The sequence below is a fragment of the Salmo salar genome, chromosome ssa09 (genome assembly GCF_905237065.1).
Source record: "Salmo salar chromosome ssa09, Ssal_v3.1, whole genome shotgun sequence".
In the NCBI taxonomy this organism is placed as follows: Eukaryota; Metazoa; Chordata; class Actinopteri; order Salmoniformes; family Salmonidae; genus Salmo; species Salmo salar.
Genome location: NC_059450.1, coordinates 39,117,549 through 39,139,016, shown reverse-complemented (window position 1 = coordinate 39,139,016; position 21,468 = coordinate 39,117,549). Strand labels below are relative to the sequence as shown.

Genomic DNA, 21,468 nt, shown 5'->3' with positions numbered 1-21,468 from the left:
CTAACTGGTTGTAGTTATATACGTGCCGTGTTCAAGCAGTTAGCAAGTCGAACATTTCAGCGTTTCTTAGCACGTGAATGCGGCATTTATACAGCGTGTTTGGAAAGTATTCAGACCCATTTACTTTTTCACATTTTGTTACGTTACAGCCTTATGCTAAAATGGGTAAAAATAATAATTATCCTCATCAATCTACACACAATAGCCCATAATGACGAAGCAAAAATGTTTTTTAGACATTTTTGCAATTGTATATATATTTTTTTTAAAGATCACATTTACGTAAGTATTCAGACCCTTTACTCAGTACTTTGTTGAAGTACCTTTGGCAGCGATTACAGCCTCTAGTCTTCTTGGGTATGACGCTACAAGCTTGGCACACCTGTATTTGGGGAGTTTCTCCCATTCTTCTCTACAGATCTTCTCAAGCTCTGTCAGGTTGGATGGGGAGCGTCGCTGCACAGCTATTTTCAGGTCTCTCCAGAGATGTTCGATCTGGTTCAAGTCCGGGCTCTGGCTGGGCCACTCAAGGACATTCAGAGACTTAAAGAGACCATAAAGGCCTAATTGGTGGTGCTGCAAAGATGGTTGTCCTTCTGGAAGGTTCTCCCATTTTTACTGAGGAACTCAGGCGCTCTGTTAGAGTCACCATCGGGTTCTTGGGCACCTCCCTGACCAAGGCCCTTTTCCCCTGATTGCTCAGTTTTGCTGGGGGGCCAGCTCTAGGAAGAGTCTTGGTGGTTCAAAACTTCTTCCATTTAAGACTGATTGAGACCACTGTGATCCTGGGGACCTTCAATGTTGCAGAAATTTTTTTGGTACCCTTCCCCAGATCTGTGCCTCGACACAGCTCTCCTTCAGTCTCATGGCTTGGTTTTTCCTCTGACATTCACTGTCAACTGTGGAACCTTATATAGACAGGGGTGTGCCTTTCCAAATCATGTCCAATCAATTGGATTTACCACAGGTGGACTATAATGAAGTTGTAGAAACATCTCAAGGATGATCAATGTAAACAGCCATACACCTGAGTTCAATTTTGAGTCTCATAGCAAAGGGTCTGAATACTTATGTAAATAAGGTATGTTTTTTTTTATTTGTAATACATGTAGAAAGATGTATACAAACCTGTTTTCGCTTTGTCATTATTGGGTATTGTGTGTAGATTGATGAGAAAAAATATGTAATTTAATCCATTTTAGAATAAGGCTGTAACGTAACAAAATTTTGAAAAAATGAAGGTGTCTGAATATTTTCTGCTTGCACTGTACGTGGACAGGAGTGGTGTATGAAACAAGTGACAACCTACTCATACCAGATCACAGTTTTATCAGTGCATTGCTTTATTTGTTTTTACACTTTAAAAGACAGACTTACATTTTATACTTCAGACTCTTTATAATTTGTTTTCTAAAATGATTGCACAATTTCCATGTAAGGAACTGCCAAAATACTTTGGAAGTGGTCAACCCTTAACTGAGTATAGCTCTCTAAAATGACAAACCACACAAGTTCCATAGCAGCTTTGAAAAATCTTATTAGATTATAGTCAGAAAGTGGCCTTTTATTTGAACTCAAAACAAAAGCTTTTGCTCTGAAACTAGCACACCACTATCCTACTAACTGGAAGGCAAAGTGCTCAAATAGCAGCATAGTTAGGAAAAGCTAAAGCACATGGCTAAAAGCATCAGTCATGATTGGGAGACATTCAGTACCAATAGTTAAAAATGTATAGACAGAATACATATTTGTATTAATAAATTGTGTATCTAACGCCCATCATATCAAACTACTCATTTAATCAGTTTAAATCTGCAGCTATGAGGCATGGACCCTCATTTACAGACTAGATAAAACATTGTTCAGAGTTGTTGCAATGACAAACAAGCTCCCCTATCTAGTGTTGTAGATGATGACAAATGCAGCTCGTGCCATTTTGGATTAAAGAGAAGTGTGACCAAATGGTGGTGAGATCGGAAAGTCCTCCAGAGAAATGTTTGTTTCTCATCACATACTCTCTCTAAAAGTGCAGGGCAGGAAAAAGGCTGCAGTTATTCCTCTCTTTGTCAAAAAAAAGGAAAAAATGCTGTGGAAAGATTCGTGGATGGGTTGTCTCCCCTCTCTGATCTGTACGATACTCAGATAACTTCTAACGAGTATGTGATAGAAATGGGTTAATAACATAAAATCAGCTGATTCACATATTTATCTTAGACTTAGAGACACATACAAGGAAATGATTGAGAGACCTTAACTATGTCATCTGCTTCCGGGTTCGAATCATGCATTGAATATTGAGAGCCCATAACCTCTTGGCGGTAGAAATCTTGGACTTTTTGGGGGTGGGGGGGCTCTAGTGTTCAAGACTCTAGTGTAATATCTACATAGCATAGAGAGTATAGATGAGCTGACGGAGGATGTGGCGATGAGCTCTCACCTGCCCTCTGATGGGACTGGATCTCCTCCATGCCGGTCAGAGTTAGCAGGGACCTGAATGAACAAATTAATTAATACATTAATGTTCCATAAGACAATTTACCTGGCAACATACAATACATCACTTCAGATAACATGATATATTATATCACAGAACATACATCACAAGACATGATCAAACAGACATAAATATACTGTGTAGGGGCGGCAGGTAGCCTAGTGGTTAGTGTTGGGCCAGTAACCGAAAGGTTGCTGGATCGAATCCCTCAGCTGACAAGGTAAAAATCTGTTGTTCTGCCCCTGAACAAGGCAGTTAACCCACTGTTCCTAGGCTGTCATTGAAAATAAGAATTAGTTCTTAACTGACTTGCCTAGTTAAATAAATAAAGTTACATTTAAAAAAATATATATATAGGGTTAGGGTTATATATATATATATACACTGCTCAAAAAAATAAAGGGAACACTTGAACAACACAATGTAACTCCAAGTCAATCACACTTCTGTGAAATCAAACTGTCCACTTAGGAAGCAACACTGATTGACAATAAATTTCACATGCTGTTGTGCAAATGGAATAGACAACAGGTCGAAATTATAGGCAATAAGCAAGACACCCCCAATAAAGGAGTGGTTCTGCAGGTGGTGACCACAGACCACTTCTCAGTTCCTATGCTTCCTGGCTGATGTTTTGGTCACTTTTGAATGCTGGCGGTGCGTTCCCTCTAGTGGTAGCATGAGACGGAGTCTACAACCCACACAAGTGGCTCAGGTAGTGCAGCTCATCCAGGATGGCACATCAATGCGAGCTGTGGCAAGAAGGTTTGCTGTGTCTGTCAGCGTAGTGTCCAGAGCATGGAGGTGCTACCAGGAGACAGGCCAGTACATCAGGAGACGTGGAGGAGGCCGTAGGAGGGCAATAACCCAGCAGCAGGACCGCTACCTCCGCCTTTGTGCAAGGAGGAGCAGGAGGAGCACTCCAGAGCCCTGCAAAATGACCTCCAGCAGGCCACAAATGTGCATGTGTCTGCTCAAACGGTCAGAAACAGACTCCAAGAGGGTGGTATGAGGGCCCGACGTCCACAGGTGGGGGTTGTGCTTACAGCCCAACACCGTGCAGGACGTTTGGCATTTGCCAGAGAACACCAAGATTGGCAAATTCGCCACTGGCGCCCTGTGCTCTTCACAGATGAAAGCAGATTCACACTGAGCACGTGACAGAGTCTGGAGACGCCATGGAGAACGTTCTGCTGCCTGCAACATCTTCCAGCATGACCGGTTTGGCGGTGGGTCAGTCATGGTGTGGGGAGGCATTTCTTTGGGGGGCCGCACAGCCCTCCATGTGCTCACCAGAGGTAGCCTGACTGCCATTAGGTACCGAGATGAGATCCTCAGACCCCTGGGTTCCTCCTAATGCAAGACAATGCTAGACCTCATGTGGCTGGAGTGTGTCAGCAGTTCCTGCAAGAGGAAGGCATTGATGCTATGGACTGGCCCGCCTGTTCCCCAGACCTGAATCCAATTGAGCACATCTTGGACATCATGTCTCGCTCCATCCACCAACGCCACGTTGCACCACAGACTGTCCAGGAGTTGGCGGATGCTTTAGTCCAGGTCTGGGAGGAGATCCCTCAGGAGACCATCCGCCACCTCATCAGGAGCATGCCCAGGCGTTGTAGGGAGGTCATACAGGCACGTGGAGGCCACACACACTACTGAGCCTCATTTTGACTTGTTTTAAGGACATTACATCAAAGTTGGATCAGCCTTTAGTGTGGTTTTCCACTTTAATTTTGAGTGTGACTCCAAATCCAGACCTCCATGGGTTGATAAATTGGATTTCCATTGATTATTTTTGTGTGATTTTGTTGTCAGCACATTCAACTATGTAAAGAAAAAAGTATTTAATAAGATTATTTCTTTCATTCAGATCTAGGATGTGTTATTTTAGTGTTCCCTTTATTTTTTTGAGCAGTGTATATATATACATACAGTTGAAGTCGAACGTTTACATACACCTTAGCCAAATACATTTAAACTCAGTTTTTCACAATTCCTGACATTTAATCCTAGTAAAAATTGAAATACATACATTGAAATACATCCACAGGTACACCTCCAATTGACTCAAATGATGTAAATTAGCCTATCAGAAGCTTCTAAAGCCATGACATTTTCTGGAATTTTCCTGAGTGCTTCTGTCCAGTGTCTGTGTTCTTTTGCCAATCTTAATCTTTTCTTTTTATTGGCCAGTCTGAGATATGGCTTTTTCTTTGCAAATCTGCCTAGTAGGCCAGCATCCCGGAGTCACCTCTTCACTGTTGACGTTGAGACTGGTGTTTTGCAGGTTTGAAGTTATTTTAATGGTCAAAAAGAATTGCTTTTCTTACAAAAACAAGGACATTTCTAAGTGACCCCAAACTTTTGAACGGTAGTGTATATACCTGCGTTCCTTGAAGGCCACGACAGGAACCATGTTGTCTTCCACGCCACTCAGACCTAGATTGGACGGCTTGGTCCCCGTCCCGACCCCTAGGTTGATGACCTCTTCTAATGTGCCGTTGCCGTTCTTCACAGGCTCAGTGTTCTTTTTTGGTTGGGCTTCCCCTGGAGAGGAGTTCCTGTTTGACTTCCCATTCAGGACAGGCTTCTGCATGAAAACAATCATGTCGATTTTTTTCAAGGCAAGGGCAAGTTCTGTTTGTTTTTTAAAAGTAAAATATGGTTAACAAGGATGGTATCTGGGGCAGGAAAGTACAAGTACTTTTTGTTTAGTTTTAAGCTAAAGCCACTGTACCTTTGAGATGGATTTCTGCATGAAAGCAATCACATCATGAAAGCAACTTTAGCAGTTTGGTCAAGGACAAGTTTGTTTTTTAAAAACGGTGGTAATTAACCTCTTACGAAAATAAAAGTGAACTTCGGTGCTTGTGGCAGAAAACCTGAGTGCTTCAGGGCAATGTAGTGTTCCTCTGAACTAGGCTGGTGTACTTACTTTTTTATCTTCAGTTGAGGTCTTCCTAGTCCTCCTCATGATCAACTCCAGTCGCTGAAAACAAGAAGAGGCCTGTGAAAAGTCTTGAAAGCTTTCATTTAGACTTTCATAACACCCTTATCAAAACTAATGTTTAATAACATAACATTTTCCCCTTATAAAAATAATGTTTTTTTTTGTGAAACACAATGACAATTACCCCTAACATCCCTCCACCCCATGTATTGAAGTTGAGCGCCAATATATAAAGATCCTGGGTGCTCTCTTGTAGTCAATTTTACACTATCTGGATCCCCTAGAGTATCCTATGAAGAATTTCACAATGATAAGAATATGGCACATAACGGCCCTGGTGTTTATCGTAACTGCCTAGAGTTCACATCTTCCCTCCATTGTCACCTTTTTCCTCTCCTGCCGTTGTTCCTCCTCCTTCTGGAAGTGCTTCTCTCTCTGCAGCCTCTGCTGCTCTGCCTTGTCCCTGGCCTGGGCCTCCTCCTCCTCTCTCTGGGACAGGACACAGAGAACCAAAGCCATTACGGAACAAGATGCTGCATTATTAACACTGATATAAACTTTATATACCGTACATAAATGGACGAAGTTGGGCTTCTACTAAAATTGTATTAATAGACCACATCCCTCACCTGTTTCTGGAGGAGAGCAGCTTCCTGTGTGGCCCGGATGGCTCTCTCCTCCTCTGCATGTCTCTGCTCCTCTTCCTCCCTCCTCTCCTCTACCAGCCACTGGGCCTCAGCCTCGACCCGTGCTCGCTCCTCTGCCCTCCTGCGCTCCAGCTCCTCTCTGCCTCTCCTGTGATGCCACATGACATGACATTACGTAACATGTGCATAACAGCACAGCACATCACCATACAAATGAATCTATCCTCTGAACATGTGAAATGCTCCCTTAGACCAGGTTTTCCCAAACACGGTCCCAGGGTCCCCCCTGGGTGCACGTTTTGGTTTTTACCCTAGCACTACACAGCTGATTCAGATAATCAAAGTTTGCTGATGAGTTGGTTATTTGAAACAGCTGTGTAATGCTAGGACAAAAACCAAAACATGCACCTAGGGCCCAGGACCGATCATTGGAACCCTGCTTTAGACTACCTCCCAAGGTCAGTCGTCATTTTTTTATTCACAACCAGATTTTTGTCTTTTAGGATGAAAAGATTACTTTTTTCCCTACTCGGAAGATGAATGTGGAGTCAGTAGAAGAGAGATGGGAAGATGTAAGGTGGCACTCCGTCCATACCTCTCTACCTCCTCCCTGCTCAGGCATTCCTCCTCTCTCTCTCTCTTCAGACGGGCCTCTCTTCTCTTCTCGGCCAGAAGACATGAGGCCTCCTCTGGATCCATGGTGCCAGCAGACAGCCTGGGGCAGGAGGGGGCTCCAGGAAGGGGGCCTGAGGAGGTGGACATGTCATAAGAGTCACTCATAAGAGTCCAAAGGTACATTGAACCAAATTTCCTGATTGTTTTTCAATGAGTAGAACTGGACATCCTGCATTGACTGAAGTAAAATGGAATTGACCACAACCCTACACTGTACATTACAATATCTGACATGTATCTAGGGAATTCTAGAAATAAATAGTAGTTGATGGTGCAGTACCTTGCATTTTTAGATGCTCACTCTCACCTGTATCGCCCTCAGTTCTTGGTGTGGGGACTGTCTGAGGTTCTGCTGGGCCTAGGAATGGTTGGACCTGGTCCCATGCTGCTGCTGAGATCCTGATTGGTTGTGAGTTCCCGGGGGAGAGGGTGTGATTGGGGACTGGAGCCCAAGGAGATATGGTCTGGCTGGGCCGTGAGTTCCCAGGGGAGAGGGTTTGGTTGGAGACTGGAGCCCAAGGAGAGATGGTCTGGCTGGGCCGTGAGTTCCCAGGGGAGAGGGTTTGGTTGGAGACTGGAGCCCAAGGAGAGATGGTCTGGCTGGGCCGTGAGTTCCCAGGGGAGAGGGTTTGGTTAGAGACTGGAGCCCAAGGAGAGATGGTCTGGCTGGGACGTGAGTTCCCAGGGGAGAGGGTTTGGTTGGAGACTGGAGCCCAAGGAGAGATGGTCTGGCTGGGCCGTGAGTTCCCAGGGGAGAGGGTTTGGTTGGGGACTGGAGCCCAAGGAGAGATGCTCTGGCTGGGCCGTGAGTGCCCAGGGGAGAGGGTTTGGTTGGAGACTGGAGCCCAAGGAGAGATGCTCTGGCTGGGCCGTGAGTTCCCAGGGGAGAGGGTTTGGTTGGAGACTGGAGCCCAAGGAGAGATGGTCTGGCTGGGCCGTGAGTTCGCAGGGGAGAGGGTTTGGTTGGAGACTGGAGCCCAAGGAGAGATGGTCTGGCTGGGCCGTGAGTTCCCAGGGGAGAGGGTTTGGTTGGAGACTGGAGCCCAAGGAGAGATGCTCTGGCTGGGCCGTGAGTTCCCAGGGGAGAGGGTTTGGTTGGAGACTGGAGCCCAAGGAGAGATGGTCTGGCTGGGCCGTGAGTTCGCAGGGGAGAGGGTTTGGTTGGAGACTGGAGCCCAAGGAGAGATGGTCTGGCTGGGCCGTGAGTTCCCAGGGGAGAGGGTTTGGTTGGAGACTGGAGGACCATCCTCCTCCGGAACAGGGTACAGTTCCAGCCCAAGGTGCTGTGATGGAGGCTGTCTGATCACAGGTTTGTGTCTGATCACAGATTTACTGAAAAAAAGAAGAAGAGGAGAATACTTTTGTTGAGATAAATAAGCAAAAAACATCAATTTACTGGACAGGTTAGACGTATTCTACAAAAGACGTTGGTTAAATTATACACAACAATTCCTCAACAGAGTGCTCTCACTGTATGAAAGAAAAGAGGTACATGATAAGTAGTTTGTGTGATACAACATCCAGACATAGTAGCAGACGGACAATCACATACCGTTCTGGAGAGGGCACTGAATCTCTGCTCTGTGGATTTGTGGGTAACACTTTCACGGGAACATTGGGTATGTGAGGCTGCTGTCTATTCCTCCTGAACGTCCTCTCACTCTCCTTCTGCTGTGCTGCTTTTAACTGCATAATAAATCAACAGACATGTTACAAGACCGTCTTACTGCAGTCTGTTAACTTCATAATAAATCAACAGATCATTTTACTGCAGTTTGTTTGCTTCATAATAAATCAACAGATCATTTTACTGCAGTTTGTTAGCTTCATAATAAATCAACAGATCATTTTACTGCAGTTTGTTAGCTTCATAATAAATCAACAGATCATTGTACTGCAGTTTGTTAACTTCATAATACATCAACAGATCATTTTACTGCAGTTTGTTAACTTCATAATACATCAACAGATCATTTTACTGCAGTTTGTTAACTTCATAATAAACCAACAGATCATTTTACTGCAGTTTGTTAGCTTCATAATACATCAACAGATCATTGTACTGCAGTTTGTTAACTTCATAATACATCAACAGATCATTTTACTGCAGTTTCTTAACTTCATAATACATCAACAGATCATTTTATTGCAGTTTGTTAACTTCATAATAAACCAACAGATCATTTTACTGCAGTTTGTTAACTTCATAATAAATCAACAGATCATTTTACAGCAGTTTGTTAACTTCATAATACGTCAACAGATCATTTTACTGCAGTTTGTTAACTTCATAATAAATCAACAGATCATTTTACTGCAGTTTGTTAACTTCATAATAAATCAACAGATCATTTTACTGCAGTGATTGAGGCTTATTATTAATAAACATGCTTCCAGAAAAGGGACATTTGTCTTTTAGCTTTCAAAAGTGTGTCTTCTGTAGATGATGACAGTTAATATAATCTACCTAACAATGCAGCATATATATGATAGTAACATGAGACAGAAAGGAATGGAGCCATGTTACAAGCTCATTTTATTGCGGTCATTTTGGGACTGCAGAAAGACATCAAAGTGATTTAGGCTTATAACCAATAAATGTTGTATCTTCAAAAATGTATAGAAATGTGTGCCTCTCTGTTAGAGTATGACAATGAATATCGTTCAATAATCCAGTATACATGATGAATGAATAGAATAGAAAATTAATGAAAAGAATATAGTTTATTGTCTTCCTCCAATGAAATAATTTCCCTCAAGTTCGTGTATTACATGGAAACAAAATAACAACACCATCCCACCAACCCAGTCGACCCAGACATTTAACAGTCATAGAGATGAAACTATCTATCTCTATGTTTACAATTACATTTCCAGCAGGTATTACCTGTGATGTTATATAACCTGTGATGTAATATTACCTGTGATGTTATATAACCTGTGATGTAATATAACCTGTGATGTAATATAACCTGTGATGTAATATTACCTGTGATGTAATATAACCTGTGATGTAATATTACCTGTGATGTAATATTACCTGTGATGTAATATAAGCTGTGATGTAATATTACCTGTGCCATGGCGATGGATCAGTTGCTGGTACACTCTTAGAAAAAAAGGTTCTATCCAGAACCTTAAGGGTTCTTCGGCTGTCGCCATAGGAGAACTATTAGAAGAACCCTTTTCGGTTCCAGGTAGAACCCTTACTACAGAGGGTTCTACATCGAACCCAAAAGGGTTCTGCCTGGAACCAAATAGGGTTCTCCTATGGGGACAGCTGAAGAACCATTTTGGAACCCTTTTTTCTAAGAGTGTATGGCTGGGACTGAGGGAGGTGGCTACCTGGTAGTTTGCCCAGATGATAGACCGGTAGTCTGCCCGGAGATTTGCCTGGAAGTCTGACTGTGCCCGGTGGTGGTCAGGTGTGCCAGAGCGGTAGTTTGCCTGGAGGCCTGCCTGCACCTGGTGGTGGTCAGGTGTGCCAGAGCGGTAGTTTGCCTGGAGGCCTGCCTGCACCTGGTGGTGGTCAGGTGTGCCAGAGCAGTGTGGTGATTTATGACAGTTGGTGGCAGTGGCAGGTATGGAGTGGCATGAAGCTGAACGGGGACAAACATGGACAACTGAACCAGTTTGTTTCATTGTTGTGGAGCAATGGGGTGACGGTTAGCAAGTGATACAGTGAAAGAATGTAAGTGTGCCCAAAAATGGTTGAAAAAAGGAAAGGAGAGGAAACATAGAGTCAGTAGATCATTTGCTTGCTAATAGCGATACTGAGCTTTTCATTTTGTGGGAAATCTGGTCATGTAAATAAGTCATTAAGTAAGCATTGTCCAAATCCATATTGGAACGTAAATTGTTCTATAATCAATTAATTTAACCAAATACACTTTATTGATGCTATGTCCTTTTTCTTGGATTGAGGTCTGGTCTTCTACACCTGCATTGCTTGCTGTTTGGGGTTTTAGGCTGGGTTTCTGTACAGCACTTTGAGATATCAGCTGATGTAAGAAGGGCTTTATAAATAAATGTCATTTGATTTTGATTTGGTCTTTCTACATGTCTATATACACCGAGTATACCAAACATTAGGAACACCTTCCTAATATTGAGTTTCACCCCCCTTTTCGCCCTCAGAACAGCCTCAATTCGTCAGGAGCATGGACTCTACATGGTGTTGAAAGCGTCCAACATGCTGGCCCATGTTGACTCCAATGCTTCCCACAGTTGTGTCAAGTTGGCTGGATGTCCTTTGGGTGGTGGACCATTCTTGATACACACAGGAAACTGTTGAGCGTGAAAAACCCAGCAGTGTTGCAGTTCTTGACACAAACCGGTGCGCCTGGTACCTACCACCATACCCTGTTCAAAGGGCACTTAGATCTTTTGTCTTTCTCATTCACCCTCTGAATGGCACACATACACAATCTATGTCTCAATTGTCTTAAGGCTTAAAAATCCTTATTTAACCTGTCTCCTCCCCTTCATCTACACTGATTTAAGTGGATTCAACAAGTGACATCAATAAGGGTCAGTCTATGTCATGGAAAGAGCAGGTGTTCCTAATATTTTGAACACTCAGTGTATAACTGTTATTCTACAGGCTTTTGGAAGTACCTTCCTCTTCTCTTGACTGACAACTATGACTCCTTCTCCTGGCTAGGTAGGAGCATGTTGGGGTGAGGAGGCGACAGACCAGAGCCCTCTCCCAGGCAGTCAGGGGAGAGCTGCGAGGAACTACAGCAGAGCCAAGCACAGTGGAGAAAAGACAACGCACAGGGACAGAGAAAAAATAGCATAGAAAATACATGACAGAGATAGACAATACAAGACAGAGATAGACAATACAAGTAAGAAAGGGTAGGAAATCGGAGGAAAGTTAAGGTCAAAAGATGTTACAGGGTGAAAGAATAAGCTCGGTAGCTGAAGGGTTAAGAAGATGAAACAAAGTGAAACAGACACTCAAAAGTAGTGCACTATATAGGAAATAGGCCGCCATTTGAAACACAGGCTTTATTCATTTACCGCACTTGTTGTTTGTCTTCCTTCCTCGAGAGCCCTGGCTCAGTCTCTGTTTGGCCCTCTGGCACTTCTCTAAGGTCGTCTTCACCACAGACTCATAGCGCTCCTTCAGACAACAACAAACCTCAGGGTCAGTGATACAGTAGTCTCTTCTCACATCCACTGTATGAGTTTGGCGAGCAAGACACGCAATTCAGTAACTTGGTCCAAGATCCATTACATCGTATTGAGCCTTTAAACCGTTTAGCTTCAGATATGTACACAAAACGCTGAAAACAGTATCTTTTTTTATGGATTATTTCCTGAGTAATAATTTTATTTATATGGCAGTTATAGACGTTGCTGATATGTTGTGAATCTGTATTACAGGAAATAACTTTTTACCTATTTCTTTACCTGGTAACTAAATATTTATTTTCCTATTGGCCAATTCTTTAATTGTGTGGGCTTAAGCTTTACTGATATAGGAAGTGACAGACAGCAGTGATGGGCATTCCGGCTCTTTTCAGTGAGCCGGCTCGTTCGGCTCAGCTCACCATAAAGAGCCGGCTTTTTTGGCTCCCAAACGGCTCTTTAAAAAATATATATGTTTTGTATTTTTTCAAGTCAAACGGTTTTCGATAGTTTGACTATGATTGGTGTTAAAACAATTCTAATGAAATTATTAAATTAAATCATACTCTACCTTAACCACAATGAATTTAAAAATGCATTGGTTTGTTATGAAAAAGAATGCCATTAAACATTTGCATTTAAAGTATAACTTTTTAATGTATATTAACAAAGTGCATATAAATCTAACCACTCAAAACAAATACAATCTGAACAGCATAATAGAATATTGCACCATATCAAAGACAAATAAATAATGTGCAAAACTGCAGCATCCCACTTAAAACATTAAACTGGTCCCTCTTTTCTCTCTCTTCTTTATTGCCATGTTATAACCAGCAGCACAAAGCAATGCTGACCATATTTTGCTTTTATGAGAGATTTGCATTCAGAAACGCAAGCTGCCTCACTTTCGAGGGGCTGATGCGGTTTCTTCTCTCTGTAATTATTTGTCCCGTTTTTGAGAAGACCCTCTCAGAGGGAACGGATGTGGCCACTATGCAGAGTCTCCCTGTCATGACTTTAGTAAGCTGTGGGTAGACAGAGGCATTGTTCTTCCACCAGCTCAAGAGGATCTGCAGAGCCTTCCTCCAAATAGGATCGGACCTCCATTATGGCATCTGCTGAGGGATTCCTTCGTGCTGCATCCCCAGTTGTTCTCTCGTCAAACAGCATCCAAACAGCAGACTGAGTTTGTGGCACTGCTTCTGGTGCTTCTGCTCCATCTGATCCCTCTTCTTCCTGTTGCCCTGGTGCCTGAGCCAGCTGACTGTTGAGGCTATCCCTCCCTGCTGCTGAGGTTATTCTTTGAAGCGCCTCATCAATCGCTTCTTAAACCTGGGGTCAAGTGCAGCGGTTTCTGATAGCTTGCGATTATATTCCAATCTGTGGAACTTTCTGTCCATTGATGAACATAGGGTGTCCATCAACTCTGTCACATGTCCTGTGGTTACATTTGCTTCTCTCTGGCGGCTGGCTGTGATTCGCTGCAGACCCTTACACAGGAGTATCATTTTTGAGGCTGTGACATAGCTGAAAAGAGAGAACAGTAACTTTAGTTCAGATTCATGTTTTGTCTACTGATACTACATTCTCATCTACTGCTCATATACATATATAATACTGGATTCAATAATGATGTAGTAATAACTGCTTACTGTACCTCTCTCCACTGATCTCCACAGTGACCTGCTCAAAGGGTTCCAGGACTCTGCACACCTCCTCCACCACCTCCCATTCCTCTTAGGTCAGAGCATCAACAGGTGCATTGACAATGGCCAGGGTAGAGATGATGGCATCCTTTGACTCAAGAAACCGCTTCAACATATAAAATGTTGAATTCCACCTTGTAGTGCAGTCTTGTTTAGGCCTCAGCTCAAGCATCCCCATCTGGCGTTGTGTAGACTTTAGTTTTTCAGCACCTACTGTGCTCCTGTGGAAGTATTCCACAGCTGCTTTCACTTTGTCCACAGTAGGATTCATCACCTTCAGAGCATCTCTTACAATCAGGTTGATTGTGTGGGCAAGACAGGGATGATGGGTCCATTAAAACATTTTCATGGCTTTGGTTATGTTAGCTGCATTGTCACTAACACAACAGACCACTTTTCCTTCTACTTGCCATTCTCTGGCCACTCTCAACAGTTCCTCTGCCAAGTTCTCTATGGTGTGTCCAGAAGACAGCTAGACATCGAAAAAGCTTCAATGAAGTGACATGTAACCGACATGTAAGAAGTGGTTACCCATGATGTCCAGCAGTCAGTGGTAATGCAAACTGCAGTAGCTTTTTGGACTCTTTCCCGCACTGAAGCCTGTGTGCTCTCGTACTGTTGTGGAATAAGGGATTTTAAAAGAGTTTTCCTGCTTGGAATTGTGTACATTGGATTTAGACTTACTATAATTTCTTAAACCTCTGTCCTCCATGATCGAAAATGGCTGGAAATCGGTGGCAATCATTTTAGCCAATGCAATATCAATTTGGCCTTGTTTTGCTACAGACTTTGGCATAAATTGGTCCATAGAAGACTGCGTTGCTGTGGGTCGCGGAGTAGGCCTACTTGACTGAGTGGATACATCTCCACGTGTGGAGGTGCTGGCTCCACCACTATCACTAGCAGGCCCGCTAGTTTCTTGAAGCTCCGCTACAGCTAGCTTCACAGTTGGGTGCACAGTTCGCATATGCCGGTGTAGGTTGTGCGTAGAACCGGCTTTATATGAGATTTTGTTCTGGCAAATTCTACACTATGCTCTAACATTGTCTACATTATTAAAATGCATCCAAATGCTGCTGTGCTTCCGACTCATTTTCCAGCTGTTGTTTTCACAGCTATCCTTCCTCTCTCCTCGGCTGCTAAGTGTGTGACTGTGAGTGAGTTGTCTCTGCCTTCCCTCACGCATCTTTGGTTCCTTGGTTGACACTGCGTGTCTGATTGACAGGAACAACAGGTGAGGCTGTTAGTCTGAGCAGACAGTCAGAACTAATGTGTGCGCTTGAGCATTTAGGCCTATATAATTATTATTTTTTCATTCTTTGAATTAGTTAATTTAATTCATTTAAATCTTTTGATTATTCATATCTTAATTTTTTTAATATTTTTATAAATAGATTCGGCTCTTCTGATATGTGAGCCGGCTCCCAACATTCACCTGAAAGAGCCGGCTCTTAGAGCCGACTGGTTGACAAACGACCCATCACTAACAGACAGTTCTAGTTCTGGTGGCTGATGGTGTTCAATGTGGCTTGATCAATAAAGCTGCTAAATAGTTATCCGCCTCCATCCAGTCCTTGCTCCTACAGAAACCATCCATCCACCTGTACTAACGACCCTCAACTTAAACTAGTGCATTTTCTTTTCTGGAAAAAGCTGTAAAGCAACAGTGATGCCCACAATAGACACCTAATGAGAAGGAACTACAGCTCCATCTGGCCCCTCAGGCCCAACAACTCACTGTCTCCTCCTTCATCCTCTGCCTCCTCTTCTCCTCCACTGCAGTGCGCCTCCTCTCCTCCTTCTCTCTCTGCTCCTGCAGTCTCCTCTTCCTCTCCTCCAGGTGCTGTTCATGGAGACGCCTGGCCCGCTCCTCTCGAGCCAACCGGCCCAGCTCTCTGGACACTACATACACATTTTGTGGAGTTTAGTTTAGTTGATTTATTTAACTAAATCATTGGTCAGTGGTTCTCAACCTCCTTTTGGTTACAAAGCCCTAAATCATTTTTTTAAATCATTATGCCTATGTTCATATGAGTCTTCCGAATTACCACCTGGGTATAGGCCAGGTACCCCCAAGGGGTACCTCAGGTTGAGGTCCACCATCATCACAGGTGGTGGCTACATACCAAGCTGTTTCTTAAGCTCCTCCCTCCGCTTAAGAGCTGTCCTTCGCTTCTCCTCCTTCTCTCTCTGCTCCTGTAGCCTCCTCTTCCTCACCTCCAGCTGCTGCTCATAAAGACGCCTGGCCCGCTCCTCTCGAGCCAACCAGCCCAGCTCTCTGGACACTGCAAACACATTGTGGGACTTACTAGCCACCAAAATACTACCCTGGTACCAGATCTTTGTGCTGTGTAGATAACTACTAATAAACTAATTTAGCTTGACAGTGACCATGGGAGCTGGCAAGAAGAAGGACAGCACAAATAGATCTGGGACCAGACTAGGAAAATACCTCAGAGGAATGATCTGGGACCAGGCTTGGAAAATACCTCAGAGGAATGATCTGGGACCAGGCTAGGAAAATACCTCAGAGGAATGATCTGGGACCAGGCTAGGAAAATACCTCAGAGGAATGATCTGGGACCAGGCTAGGAAAATACCTGAAAGGAATGATCTGGGACCAGGCTAGGAAAATACCTGAAAGGAATGATCTGGGACCAGGCTAGGAAAATACCTGAAAGGAATGATCTGGGACCAGGCTAGGAAAATACCTGAAAGGAATGATCTGGGACCAGGCTAGGAAAATACCTGAAAGGAATGATCTGGGACCAGGCTAGGAAAATACCTGAAAGGAATGATCTGGGACCAGGCTAGGAAAATACCTGAAAGGAATGATCTGGGACCAGGCTAGGAAAATACCTGAAAGGAATGACTAACACAAGTGACTGATAATTGAGTGGTCTCATAGGTGTATTAGATGTACCGTCGTCATCATGTGTGGCTACACATACCAAGCTGATTCTCATGCTCCTCCCTCCGCTCCTTCGCTAGTCTCAGCCTGTCATCAACCTTCAGCGCCTGTGGCCCTGGAATATTAGAAAAGATGTGACATTCACTCTACGTCACGGTGCATAGAGTATGGGTTGGTGACATCAGTGATCAACATCAGTAATGATGATGGGATTTAAGATGGGTTGACTGTAGCTAGCTGCTCCATAGACACAATTGTATTCTTCTGGACAGAATAACAGTAGGTTAACAATTGAGGGACATTTTTTTACGTTTCAATAAAGAGATAAGACAATAAATAACATTGGAAAGGTTTGTATGAAGATGCAATGACAGCTTATACTCAAACTGTCCTATAATAACAGCATGAAATGTATGTTTTGATAACAGTGGTGAGCTTCAGAGGAAGAGAACTCATGACGGCTGACACACAAAGAACAAGCAGTACCCCAGGCACAGAGAGAGCGAGATAGAGATAAACACTCTTAGACAAAAAGGTGCTATCTAGAAACTAAAAGGGTTCTTCAGCTGTCCCCATAGGAGAACGCATTGAAGAACCCTTTATGGTTCCAGGTAGAACCCTATTGGGTTCCATCTAGAATCCTTTCCACAGAGGGTTCTACATGGAACCCAAAAGTGTTCTACCTGGAACCCCTATGGAACAATTTTTTTCTAAGAGTGTAGAGAGAGAGAGAGAGAGAGAGAGAGAGAGCAAGAGAGAGAGAGCAAGAGAGAGAGAGAGAGAGAGAGAGAGAGAGAGAGAGAGATTGAGAGAGAGAGAGAGATCGAGAGAGAGAGAGAGAGAGAGAGAGCACTAGTGTAAGACCTGCTGCGTTTACAGGACTGGTTGTGTTGTTACTGATCACAGCTGATTTGATGGAGGCAGGGACACAGATGACTGCTCTCCTCTTCTCTGAATTATTGGGCTTTATGTCTTCATTGCCTTTTTCTGATACCAAAGAAAGAATAAAAGAGAACATCATGTTCAGGTCTCTCTGACATTCGGCTGACTCAAAATGAATGATTTAGTCAGGATCATTATGAGATGTTAATTAATAAGACATTATAAGGTGATCTTCCAGATCATAACAAGTTTTACATTATAACAGCATCATTATGGTTAATACCTGCTAGCAAAGTCTGAGACACTACCTTAGAAAGATAGGTCTTAGAATCTTAGTATAAGATGTTTAATTCCAGATAGGTCATATCATTCCAGTTTCTAGAAAATCTACTGGTTGTACTTAATACAGGCCTTAAACCATGACAGGTTTTAGCTGTTAATAAAAGAGCGGCAGGTAGCCTAGCGGTTAGAGCGTTGGGCCAGTTGTGCTTGTTCGAATCCCTGAGCCGACAAGGTGAAAAAATCTATGGATGTGCCCTTGAGCAAGGCACTTAACCTTAATTGCTCCAGGGTTGCTATTGATAATGGCTGACCCTGGCCGTGACCCCACTCTCTGAGGGTGTCTAAGGGGGAGTTGGGATATGCAACAACAACAAAAACATTACCATTTCACACGTGTATAGTACACATTAGTACATGTGTGAAACAGGACAAATATAAGCACACACCAAATGATCATTTGATTATAATGTGCCTGTTCCTGTTGTGCCTTGCAGGGATAAACAAATGCCATCGCCTCACCTCATGGAGATGGCTTAAACAAACAAATAAAGACCGAAGAGGATAAGAACAAAGACATGCTTCACAGGAGGGTGATAAATAGTGATATTTGGTACAAAGGAGTATTTAAGATTACAGACCGGTGATAAGTAGTGTGTGCCTTCTCAACATGTTGGTGCAAGAGACGTACATAAGAAAGTATCTTTCTTGTGCATGAGAGAGACACACAAAAATGATCTTCCTTGACACTCCATGTTATAATAATAGATATTATAATCATGGATGTTGTGATAATGGGTATTATAATAATGGATATTTTGATAAAGGGTGTTATAGTAATGGACATTATAATAATGGATATTATAATAATGGGTGTTATAATGGGTGTTACAATAATGGATGTTATAATAATGGGTGTTATAATAATGGGTGTTATAATAATGGGTGATATAATAATGAGTGTTATAATAATAGATATTATAATAATGGATGTTTTGATAACGGGTGTTATAATAATGGATATTATAATAATGGATATTATAATAATGGGTGATATAATAATGGGTGTTATAATAATGGATATTATAATAATGGATGTTTTGATAATGGGTGTTATAATAATGGATATTATAATAATGGGTGTTATAATAATGGATGTTATAATAGTGGGTGTTATAATAATGGGTGTTATAATAATGGATGTTATAATAGTAGGTATTATAATAATGGGTGTTATAACAATGGATGTTGTAATAATGGGTGTTATGATAATGTATGTTATAATAATGGATGTTATAATAATGGGTGTTATAATAATGGGTGTTATAATAATGGATGTTATAATAGTGGGTGTTATAATAATGGGTGTTATAACAATGGATGTTGTAATAATGGGTGTTATAATAATGGGTGTTATAATAATGGGTGTTATAATAATGGATAGTATAATAATGGGTGTTATAATAATGGATAGTATAATAATGGATAGTATAATAATGGATGTTATAATAATGGATGTTAAAATAATGGATAGTATAATAATAGGCATCAATGCATCCTACTGAATCATGTCTATGATGCGTGTTGATGTTTACCACAGCAGAGATAGAGGGTGATTCAATAAGCTACTTCATTACCTCACTGTTTACAAAACAAAATGGCAGTAGAGAATAGGATGAATGTCTATCTACAGATATGAGGCAATATCAGATAATCTGATCCATTGGTACATGTCAGGAATAAATGCTACAGAATAAATCTAAAATAAGATAATGCTTTTATTATGTGGCCTAGATACATGATGGAACATATCCTCACTGATGAGAGAGGCTGATTCTGACTGATTCTGCTTCAGACAGCCTGTCCTGTATATAAACACAGTAAACTGCAAAGCAAAGCTACAATACCAACCTCATGTCAATGACCTCCATGTCATTCTATAAACACAGTAAACACCCCATAGCGAAGCTATCATCCTCACCATAGCAAAGCTACAGTTACCCACCACCCTGTACCCCCCTGCAGTAAAAAAAACAGCCATATCAACGCTACACTACCCACCTCCCTGTCTCCCGGCTCTGCTCTCCTTTTTCTGCTTGTCTTGAGTATCTCTGGTAGAAAGACCCTTTCTGTTTTCTTGGGGTGCTATCTTCTTGCTGGGGGTCTCCCTGTGTTCCTTCTTCTGTATCACAGCCATGTTACTGCTAGGCACTGAGCAGGGCACACCACAACTCTGCCACACAACACAGACTCTCCTCTTCCTCCTCTTCCTCCTCCTCTTCCTCTCCTCCTTTTATATTTCTATTTCAAAATGCCTGTACTGTTCTGTGTGTCCTCCTGCTCCCCTGTGCTCACTGTGCAGCTGACCGACTGCCTCTTGCTCATCTTCGCAATTCAAACAAACAGAAGAGAAAAAGGGAGGAAAAAGCCATATGGGGTAAATGGATAAAACCAGCTGACTTGCTGCAGTTCTGAGCTGGCTAGATCCTGCATCCAGATCCAGTGCAGGGGAAAACACAGATATGCATAATCCAAAATAACACACTGAGTTAAATCTATGAGAATATTCCTTTCAGGATCCTTTAGAAGCTAGATTGGAGACATGGGTGTTCTACAGCATGGTGAGAAGCTCTATCCTCCTCTCTCTATCTGTGGCTCGTTGCTCTACTGAAACGGTTACTTCCCTTTTAAATGTCTCTCACAGCTCACAGACCCTGGAGTGCTGCTCTGCTCTCTTTAGCTACTGAGTGGCACGTACTGCAGTTGTGTCACTTTAATTCAACCCACCCCACCACCACACTACACACTGCTGAATGCAAGCAGCCAGTCTGAGTCCCAAATGACACCCAATTCCCTACGTAGTGCACTACTTTTGACCAGGGCCTATAGGATTCTGATCAACACTAGTGCACTCTACAGGGAATAGGTTGCCTTTTGGGACTGAACCAGAGCCAGCTAAATGGATAAGACATATTCAGTGCTGGAGAATTAGGGGATGGAGGGAAAGAGGGAGGCAAAGACAGTCACTGGCAGGCAAATTAATCTGTCTGGCCTTGTTCTGTGAATGGTTGCCGGGACAACAGTGGTGCACCACTGTACTGTATGCCTTCGTGGCATCCTATTCCCTATACAGTGCACTGTAGGTCTCTGGGCTCACCCGTAGGGCTCTGGTCAAAAATAGTGCACTACATAGGGAATAGGGTGCCATTTGGGACGTAGACTATATAACAGAATGACATGATGGACATTAACTTCGGTATGCATCTGACACAAGGGATGGAGGGATATTCATACCCTGCAATCCCACAATGCTTCACTTTAATTTGGGTGAGTCACCGACATCATCAGCCACTAGATGGAGGTCTTTCCTTATTGGCTAGTAATGGGCTAGCCTCAAACCCAGCAATTCTAGAGAAGAATAGTGAGTGTGATGACTGGCAGCCAGCGAGTCAGCCTCTAGGACAGTAGCTTAGCATTTAGCCTCTAGGAAAGTAGCTTAGCATTTAGCCTCTAGGACAGTAGCTTAGCATTTAGCCTCTAGAACAGTAGCTTAGTGTCCAGCCTCTAGGACATTTGCTTAGCATTTAGCCTCTAGGACAGTAGCTTAGCATTTAGCCTCTAGGACAGTAGCTTAGCATTTCGCCTATAATGTCTTAGCTTTGAGCCTCTAGGATAGTAGCTTAGCTTTCATCTTATTGAGTGAGTTTATTTTATTTTTTACAGGGACAGTGCACATTAATCAACGTTTCAGTAATAGTGCCGGTTTTAGCAAGCCGGCCCAT

General features: G+C 42.8%; 2 protein-coding genes across 2 annotated transcripts in view; one reads left to right on the top strand and one right to left on the bottom strand.

Moving 5' to 3' along the window:
• Positions 1 to 1,319: 1,319 nt before the first annotated feature.
• On the bottom strand, positions 1,320 to 20,355 carry LOC106611313 (ensconsin). Its single transcript, XM_045724958.1, has 16 exons — positions 19,748 to 20,355; positions 17,390 to 17,512; positions 16,566 to 16,640; positions 15,741 to 15,899; positions 15,353 to 15,516; positions 11,795 to 11,897; positions 11,387 to 11,506; positions 10,115 to 10,392; positions 8,322 to 8,455; positions 7,077 to 8,101; positions 6,690 to 6,840; positions 6,077 to 6,242; positions 5,832 to 5,936; positions 5,433 to 5,486; positions 4,882 to 5,087; positions 1,320 to 2,490 (listed from the first exon to the last, which is right to left on the bottom strand). Exons 1-16 carry the CDS (start codon positions 19,881 to 19,883, stop codon positions 2,361 to 2,363), a joined length of 3,129 nt encoding a protein of 1,042 aa, XP_045580914.1. The 5' UTR covers positions 19,884 to 20,355; the 3' UTR covers positions 1,320 to 2,360.
• The window catches only part of LOC106611328 (otoferlin), a 57,795-nt gene continuing 56,445 nt past the window's right edge, over positions 20,119 to 21,468 (top strand). The window contains exon 1 of the mRNA XM_045724957.1: positions 20,119 to 20,123. Within this exon, the coding sequence (XP_045580913.1) occupies positions 20,119 to 20,123 (5 nt within the window). The remainder of the gene's footprint in view (positions 20,124 to 21,468) is intronic.

Excerpts from the sequence above, each read along its gene's own strand:
- LOC106611313 (XM_045724958.1), bottom strand. The coding sequence starts at position 19,883 with ATGGCTGTGATACAGAAGAAGGAACACAGGGAGACCCCCAGCAAGAAG. Across the intron at positions 6,841-7,076 it reads AAGAACTGAGGGCGATACAG|GCCCCCTTCCTGGAGCCCCC; the intron begins GTGAGAGTGAGC and ends CCACCTCCTCAG. Across the intron at positions 5,088-5,432 it reads CCTCAACTGAAGATAAAAAA|AAGCCTGTCCTGAATGGGAA; the intron begins GTAAGTACACCA and ends GTTTTCATGCAG.